This window comes from Lycium ferocissimum, chromosome 12 (assembly GCF_029784015.1).
Source record: "Lycium ferocissimum isolate CSIRO_LF1 chromosome 12, AGI_CSIRO_Lferr_CH_V1, whole genome shotgun sequence".
In the NCBI taxonomy this organism is placed as follows: Eukaryota; Viridiplantae; Streptophyta; class Magnoliopsida; order Solanales; family Solanaceae; genus Lycium; species Lycium ferocissimum.
The window spans coordinates 49,451,583-49,461,300 of record NC_081353.1 but is presented as its reverse complement, the minus strand read 5'-3'; the positions used below and the strand labels follow the sequence as shown (position 1 = coordinate 49,461,300).

Below are 9,718 nucleotides of genomic sequence, written 5' to 3'. Positions count from 1 at the left end.
GTGCATGCCTTCTTAGCTTTTCTTCAAGTGAAGATATGTGTATGTGCAAAATATTTTCCTGTGATTATGCTCTCCTGTCAAATACTAATAATCTGCTGTCTTCCAGACGGGAGAAAATTTCTCTGAATCCTGTAAAATCAAGAATCTGCAAGCTACCCACTGGAGGAGATGATGCTCCTCAGATCGGACACATCAAACTATCATCATTCAACCAGAACGCTTCTGGTAAACTATGTTATGAACCACTTCTAATATTAAAAACATTATCCCACTTACAGTTTAAAAAAAAAAAAGAAAAAAAAAAAGCATAATCATACTTACTAGATAATCAGACTACTCTTCAGTCTTTGTTCCATTTTATTCGACGTACTTCATGTCTTTGCTACAAGCTCTTGTTAGTGTTACAGAGAAGTTGAAAAAAGTGCAGAGAGATTTTTTATGGAATTACTCAAGAGGGGAAAAGAAGCTTCATTTGGTGGATTGGAAGTCTGTAACCACACCAAAATGTTGGGGTGGCCTTGGAATTAAAGATCTAAGGGTCGTTAATAAGGCGCTTTTAGGAAAGCGGCTATGGAGATTCGGGGTAGAGGTAAATGCTTTTTGGAGGGGGGTGATTGTGGAGAAGTATGGGGTTATGGAAGGGAGTAGAGGTAAATGCTTTTTCTGTAGTGTTTATTGTCAAATGAGGTACTCGCTTTGATCACGCGCAAAGCGCGTACACTTAAACTAGTTTTAAAAAAAATTAAAAAGCCTAAAAAATCACTTATTATGGAACGGATGGAGTATTTTGAGACAACTATTTTTAGCAAGGACCACAAATATTTTGCTACGGAGGGAGTACAATCGGATAATTCGGATATCGGAGGCGGGTTCATATTTGACCCGATTCTTCAACTCAAAACGCTACTCTGTAAACAGAACCATTGCACCTTTCCTTTCAAATAACCTCAGTACAGTCCAAAAACTCAATTGCAACCCTCATAGAGAAAAAGAAGAAGAATATCAATCTGTTGGAATAAAGAATGAAGCCAATGGTGGTTTGACTATTTAGCAGACATGGAAGAACAAGGTTCAACTATGGCTATGGAAATCTAGTATTTTCATTGAGGGGGTTTGAAAAATAAAAATGTAGTGACTGAGATTTGAACTTGGAACCTAAACCACTGAACCAACCTGTTCTCTTGTTATTTAGGTGTTCAAAATCTACAATAAAAAAATATATTATAATTTTTTGCCGAGGCTGTGGCAGGCCCTAGACCCGCCCCTGGACTTGATGCTATCGATATCTTCGGTGAAAACCCACTTGGTGGTGAACATGCACTCCGTCTTTCCGATGCTAATTTCTTCAATTCCTTTCAGAATGATTTCGATGACTCCGGTATCAACTGAATTACATAATTTACCCTAAAAAGAGCAACTGAATGTGATGTTCCTACCCCTTCTACAGTTTACTTAGCCCTTTTTTTTTTTTTTTTTTTTCCTTCTTAATGATGGATGGTACGTCGTAGTTGTTCTCAAGGAATAAACTCAATTATTGAATGCTCTAGAAACTTTATCATAGTTTATATGCTTTTTTTATACGTTTATTCAGATCAGTTTTTATCGTGCTTTTTAAGGCTTTTGGCCTTTCTAAGATGTTTTGGTCTTTCCGTTTGATTAATTGTTAAATTTTTGGGTTCTGAAACTGGATTTTTTTGAGTAACTATGAGGTGTAGGCAGTTTCTAAGATGTAAGAGCTGATTTTAGTCTTGCCATTTGATTAATTGTTTGATTTTATTCTTATGAAATTGGAATTTGTTTTGATAAAAGTAATAATTTTATTTGATTTGCGACGAGCTGCTCTATGCAAGCAGTAGACCAAAAAAAGAAGCAATACACAAAAAATATGGTTCTCTATGGAAAATACTCAAATCATGTATTGTAAATATGTAGGAAGTATCTCGGAATTCAGGCGGATCTAGCAAAAGATAGAAACTAATGGAAGAAGGAATGTTGTGCAGGTTGATTGTGTCTGGTAATTGGATGGATCCTCTTGACATTACAGGTGGAATGACGATATATGTAGTCAACCCCAATTAATTTGGGATTTAGGCGTACTTGATTGACTTTTTTCATACTTGTTGCTTGGTGGTTGCCCAAATTTGTAATTCTGCAGTTCAGAATTTCAATTGATACGTTTCGAGCAAACACCGTGACACCATTCATTGTATTTCGCTATTCCTCGTAGCATCAGCTGTCAGCTTCTGTAGTATCGTTTTCTTGGATAGTCGAATTGCTTACGCGACACCTAAGTTCAGGTTACTGTGTTCTGGAAGTAATTGCTTATGGAATACAGGGATAATGCTCTGGGTGGCTTTGATTACACGGTACTGTTAGGCATCAGTGTTGGCTTAGTTTAATATAAGTTGTTCGTGCTTATCAAAAATATAGAATATATGTCATTCTTGTAGCTTGTTCTGTCATATGCCAGTACCGTGCATTTTACCAAATGTTTTGGAAGGTTAGTTAACAGTATGGGTGTTGCAAGAACATAAAGGCATTTCAGAATGCTCTTAGCTAGGTTATGTATTTCTTGGTTGTTCATGCGTAGTAAGTACAAAGGCTTGTCCGAAATTGGAATTTTTGCTTTCCTTCACAAGTTAGCAAATATTTACCCTCTCTTTCATAACGGTAATGTCTTGGCTAGCTCGTGCATGCCTCAACTACTCCACAGAGTACTTGCTATTTCCCTTCAGCACAGGTACATCAGAAATATTTTGCCATTGGAAGTTAAGTACTCAAACTGAATGTTTCCGATGACCAGTGTCTTGTTTCTGTGGTTGCACATCTGTTGCTTCTGATTACATTTATGAAAAAGACTGAAGACTGGGAGTCAACCAACTTCTAGAGCTCATTGAATGTTATTATGTAGCATGTGTAGGTACTTGAGCATTAAGATCCTTTGTGAATCATGGTTTACAGCCTTATGACAGTGATATTGTGTTGTTTAAAGATGTATCTCTCTGTGGTGAATATGATTCCTTGCCAATAGAGTTGGGTTCTGGAGAACATAGTTAATTTTGAAGCGGATAATGGCAATGACTTGAAAACTGGACTGCCTTATAGGGCATAGAGCGTAGTTCAGAGGTTGATCAGTTTATATTAGCTAAAGAATTAAGTAAACTAACCGCACCAAGTAGGTGAAAGCTTCAGGATGAATGCAGTTGTTCGATCTGTGACCTTTGTAAGGCAATCGTATCGGTATACGACAGTAGTGTGATAGTGTACTCTACGGCCGAATTTTCTTAATTGAAATGAAGATGATTATCCGAAGAATGTAGCCTATATATATGTACTCGTCTTGACTAAAGTTTCAAAATCTTTTGGTCTAGAATGTGTATCTTACCTTCTCTTCTTGGTGTACAACAACATACCTAGTACAATCCCACTAGGTGGAGTCTGGGGAGGGTATTCCTACCTTGTGACAGGTAGATAGACTGTTTCTGATAGACCCCCGTCTCAAGGAGAGATGAAAAAGCATCAGCAAAATCATGGTGTAATAAGCGAGCTGAAAAGGTTACCATCTCTAATAGATAGAGAGCTTTTTCACCTTATGTGGAATTGGGGTTGCAATTATTATCCGTTCGGCCATTGGCCCTTTTTGAAGGCATAACAACCAATTGTATTTCCATCAAACCATAATACGCCATACGATATGGCCATGAAAGAAAAGCAAATATGGACAAGAAAAAGTAATAGAAAAATAAAACTACGAAGAAAAGGCTATTGAAGGTCGTTTCACGCTATACACCAATTTTTTTTTCAAACCCGCTGTTTTGGAAGAGGCTTGAGATATTGAGCTGAAAGATTGGATAAAATTTGATTAAGGAAATTGTTCAATTATTATTTTGAAATTGCTGCAGCGGATACAAAATATGTGCTTGAAATGAATGTGACAAGTTATTGAAATTTATTATCTAATGAACGAAACTACAATAAATAGGTCCAAGTAAAGTTTTATTATGTTTTTTTCTTAGTAATGAAATGCCGTAAGAAATAAACTTTTGTAAACATACAGTAAAAGTTTATTGTATTTTACTATTTTACATTTAGTTTCCTCCAATGTACTTATATTATTCCAGCAACATATCTTTGTCATTAGCACGGCTTTTTTAGATTATCTTCTAAAGAAAAGAGATAAAGATGCAAAAAATGGAATTAATAAAACATGATAGCATCTAAACATGCATGGATTAAACATACTTATCGCAACGGCAAACAAAAGTAGCCACAAAAGGCAGCAAAATGTGCATATCAATTATCTAGAAACCAATCACTGAAGAACCTCTCTATAAAAGCTTTTCATCAGCCCAGAAGGTTGTCATATATATTGAATACCAAAAACATCAAAAAATAAGGAGTTTATACATATATATATATATATATCCAAAATCAAGATGGCAAGTGCTCAATGCAATCGTGATCAATTCCACAACCAAGCTGAGGTGAAATATCATGTCCCAGAATATGTTAATATCTCTGTCTCAATTAAACTTAGGAATTTAAATACATTATTTATTTCATCCGTTTCATTTTATATGATATTACTTCATTTCTAATCTGTTTAAAAAGAACGATATATTTATACATTAGAAAGCAAGGGAGGATTCAAGATTTGAGGTTTATGGGCTCTGGATTCTGGCCGTTTGGAGTTACTGAGTCCTAAATTTATTATTTGTACTTATTAAATTGATTTTTAAAGACAAATACAGGGTTCTGTCAAACCCGTTCCATAAACAAAGTCTAAAACTTTAAACTTCATTCTTCCTATTAACGATATTCTCTTATAGCCATAGAAATATCACGATATGTTTAATATCAATAGCTCTAAGAATACTTTTAATCTATGCGAAATATTTATCTATTTTTAAACTCAGTTTCTAATCAAATTACCGTTATATAAAATAAAACGGAAGAATTTTTTTTTTATTATAAAAATTACGGTTTGACAAAGTTCTTAATTTTTATTTATTATTCTTTTCTTTTACTCTTATATACTTGCAATTTTTTGTAGGCCAAATCAGAGCAATGGGTAGAATCAGGTAACAATAGAGCCTCTATTAACAAAGTTGAAGATGCAATCCAAAGAGCTCGTGAATCAGCTCAACAAAAAAGGGAACAAAATTCTGGATTCCTTCACCATGTAATTTTATTTTTATCAATGATATCTTTTTTTTTTTTTTTTTTTTTTTTGGAAAAAAATACTTTTGGTACATTTTAATTATTTTTCTTGTTGGTTTGTGTTTTAGACTGGAGAACAAATGATGCACATGGCTCAAGATGCGGTTGATGGGGTGAAGAACACATTTGGAATTGGATCAAACAAAAATAAGTGAAAGACAATACTACCATTTTTCCAGGGAATTATCATCGCTATGTTATAAGCATTTTTAATTAATCAGAATTATCATCACTATGTTAATATTATAAGCATGTTATAATTTTTGTTAATTGGTGTTTGGGTATCAGACTACTTGTAAAAAAAGAAGAAAAAAAAAGACCTCAATATAAGATACGCGTTGTTTCTTTTCCATCTTCTTCCCTTCTTGTCTTTCTCTTTCGGTTAGATATAGTTATGCTTCCGGTGCCGATGAATGGTAGTTTCAGAGTTCGAGATGCTTGAGTTTGTGGATTCCGCAAGTGTTTAGAGTAGGTCATGCTCTTTACAAATAATAGGTTGTAGTTTTGAGTTCCAACAATAACCACATAAGAAAGCTTGCAGCATGGTCTCTAGTCTTGTTTTTGGCGAGCCTGATTCTCTGTGACATAGACGTCTTTAATAGGATGAAGACAGATACATAAAAAGTATACATTGCGGGTGCTTGTAAAGTCACTAGGTAGCCGTAATGAATTTCGTATTTCTTTCATCTATAAGAGTAACCACAAAAAGAAAATGGGGATCATGGTTTCCACTCTTGTTTTTGCCAAGCTTTATTCTCTATAATATAGACGTCTTTGATTGGATAAAGACAAATATATAAATAGTATACAACGAGGGTGGTTGTAAAATCACTAGGTAGCTGTAACGAAACTATTTATCTTTATGATAGTAACCACAAGAAGAAAACAGGGAGAATGGTCTCTTGTCTCGTTTTTGCAGATCCTGATTCTCTATGGTGTAAACGTCTTTGATTGGATGGAAACGTAAATATACAAAAATATACGACAAATGTACTTGTAAATTGCTAAGTATCCATATTTAATGCATCTCGAGCAAAAACTTCAAAAAAAAAAAAAAAAGAAGTCCCTTTGGTCATAAATTAATCATAATACACTGGACTGGTATGTGAAGCTAACAAGTAACAATGTTCTTGAGAAGAACATATCATGAAAAGCTATTATCTGAAGCAACTTATATTCTAAATGGAACCTGATAGATTATGTAAATATTTTGTAATATTTTGTAATCTCTTATTTAGGTTAGAATATTTGGTAATATTTTGTACTCTATCTCTTATTTAGGTTAGAATATTTGGTAATATTTTGTACTCTCCTATTTTGAGTAGGATATTTTTGTATATTAACCAATTCAAGGAATGAAAGGAAACTATGGAAAATATTCTTTCAAACTACGGAAAATATTCTTTCATGGTATCAGAAGTCTAGGGTTGTCTTCTTTTTCCTCTCCTCTCTCCTCTTTTTCGGGCGCCACCTCTCTCCTTTTTTTTTTTCTCCGCCACCATGTCCACCTCTAAATCATCCTTCCACCCCGCTTTCGCCGTCTCCCGACATCCGTAATCACATTCCTGGTGCTTGAAATGGAGAATGCACATTTTAGATCCACGCCATATTATTTTTGAGAAGGGGAAGCGGGCGGGCCCCTCCCTGACGACAAAGTTGTCGACCCTTGATTGCTCCATTGGATTTATTCCACGATTTCGAATGGACTATTCTTGAACAAATCGGATGCATCTTCCGGGACCATCAAGATGCGGTTGAGTTCTCTACAACTAGGATGGAAGAACACATTCGAAAACGGCTACGATGGGTTAAAAAATTCGGGGATCAAAGGGTGTGGGAAAAACCTTGCCTCCTTTCCGAGGCGCGCTCCTCGCGCACTCGTTGCGGAGGAACAAGTGACTGCTCCTTCGGCGAGCCACAGAGTTCGACTAATTTTTTTGATAATACTCCATTGTGAATACCGGGGGCAAAAAAATAACAACAACAAGGCCGCGATTCTGGCCGTCGGAATTATCGGACACATGGCCGCGTCGGCCTTCTCCTCGGCCGTGGCGGCTTCCCAATTATGTGGGGATATAAGCATTTCGCAAGGGCCCTTATTCTAATCAGAATCTTATGCTCCCACGGACATTGAATCACTATGACTTTGAATCCTTCGGACGAGAAGTGGTACATGGACACCGGTGCCACGTCTCATGACATCCACGAATGGTAATCTCTCGTCTTATTCTAATTTGAGCAATAATCATCATGGTATTGTTGTTGGTAATGGTCATTCAACTCCCGATTGCGGTTGTGGTCATACTCATTTGCCTCCCCCAAACCTCACTTCTCGTTGAAAATGTCCTCCACGCCCCAAAACTCATTAAAAACTTAATCTCTGTTAGAAAGTTCACTACGATAAATATAATTTTGATCCATATGGGTTTTTACGCTGAAGGTTTTCGGACGGGGATGCCACTAATGAGATGTGAGCGATGTGGGCGATCTATATTCACCACCTCCATCACAAACCAAGCCAATTCTCCATCAACCTGCTTCTTTGTCTTCTATCTCTTTGGCATGATCGTTTGGGGTCACCGGGAGCGTCGATTTTGAATTCTCTTAGGATAAATAGAAGCATTGAATGTAATAATTCTAGTTGCTCCGGTGTTGTCGTTATTTGCGTGCTTGGAAAAAACATATTAAGTTGCCTTTTGTTCCATCTAATTCGAACACTTGTATGCCTTTTGATATTATTCATAGTGATTTATGGACTTCTCCTGTCTTAAGTTCCATGGGTCATCGATATTATGTTCTTTTCTTGGATGATTTCTCGAAATATTTGTGGACTTTCCCTTAGCTAGGAAATATGTCTTTGCTAAGTTTTTTTAGAATTTCGGGCCCATGTACGAACGCATTTTTGAACGAGAAATAAAAAATGTCCAATGTGATAATGGGAAAGAATATGAAAATAATGATTTTTGGCGTCTTTGTGAGTCGAATGGGATGTCAACTTTCTTGTCCCCATACGTCCTCACAAAATGGGAAGGCCGAAAGAATGTCGTGCGCACTCTTTGCAGCTTCCTCCTTCCTTTTGGCATCATGCATTGCAAATGGCAACTTACCTACTTAATATTTTACCAAGCAAGTTATTGAACCATAAATCTCCCCTCCGTGCTTTATATCATAAGGTGCGCACCTTCGGGTCTTTGGGTGTTTGTGCTACCCTCTTTTCCCGTCAACTACGATTCTCCCGGTCTACCTTGTGTATTTTGGGGTACCCATCGAATCTATAGAGGCTACAAATGCTATGACTTATCATCACATAAGATCATCCTTAGTCGTCATGTTGTTTTCGATGAGACTCGGTTTCCTTTGCTACCTTGTCTACTCCTCCACCCCTTACGATTTTTTGGATGAAGGATCTCTCCTTATATTTTCATCACCTCCAAACGGTACCCCCCCCGTAATGAATTTCGTATTTCTTTGGTCCCGGTGAAACCGACCCCAAGAGAGCTACCGGCCCAACTAACAGAAGCCCTATCCCCAACCGGGGTCACCGCCGAACGGGGCATTGTCGAGCCTAAACGTCCGTTTAACACATATGTGAAATCTCCTCTACCTCGTAACCCATTGGCCTCTCTTCGTGACCAATCGGAAAATGGCTATGAATGATGAATTTGATGCTGTTGTTAGGAATAAGACGTGGGATTTCTCGTCCACCTAATGTTAATGTTATTCGTTCTATGTGGATTTTTTTTACTCATAAAGAAAATAATGGTGATTTTTGAACAGCATGTAGGTGATGGCAAAATATAAAGCGTTCAGTCCGGTGATACACTATCCGCACTATTCTTAGTCTTTCGTTGTCAAAGCATTGTAAAATCAGGCGGATGTGAAGAATGCCTTTCGGTGAGCTTAAGGCGCGTATGTACGTCGGCCTATGGGTTTCGGGATCGCACACATCCTGATTATGTTTTCCTATTGCGTAAGTCTCTCTATGGGCTTAAGCGGCTCCGCGTGTTTGGTATATGACTTCTCTAATAGATAATTCGTTTTCATCTAAGAAGGATAATATTGCTGTGTTGATGAGCATCCTCGGACGCTCTCCGTCGTTCTCATGGATAGACTTGGTTCCGAATTTGCTATGAAGGATTTGGGTCCTTTGAATTATTTTCTTGGCATTGCGTGACCGTCACAAGGGGGATGTTCCTCTCACAACTATGAAATCATTGATCGCGCGGGTATGTCATCTTGCAAGCCCTCTCTCACTGATTGACATAAAACCGAAGGTCGGTGCTACTTCGGGTGCTCTTATAAGATCCCACTCATTATCGTAGTCTCGCAGTGCTCTTGATATCTTACTTTCACGAACCAGATATTTCATACGACAGTGTGCTTACATATGGTGCGGGACGATCATATGCTTGCTCTTAAGGATTGTGCGGTATGTTCTGGCACTCTTGATCAGTGCATACCCATATTTCGACACTCGTCGTTCTACGTCGGGGTATTG

At 37.3% G+C, this 9,718-nt stretch overlaps 1 protein-coding gene across 1 annotated transcript; it reads left to right on the top strand.

Moving 5' to 3' along the window:
• The first annotated feature begins 4,408 nt into the window (after positions 1-4,408).
• On the top strand, positions 4,409-5,679 carry LOC132038969 (late embryogenesis abundant protein 1-like). The gene is made up of 3 exons (XM_059429479.1): positions 4,409-4,484; positions 5,054-5,182; positions 5,289-5,679. Exons 1-3 carry the CDS (start codon positions 4,437-4,439, stop codon positions 5,373-5,375), a joined length of 264 nt encoding a protein of 87 aa, XP_059285462.1. The 5' UTR covers positions 4,409-4,436; the 3' UTR covers positions 5,376-5,679.
• The last annotated feature ends 4,039 nt before the right edge of the window (positions 5,680-9,718 follow it).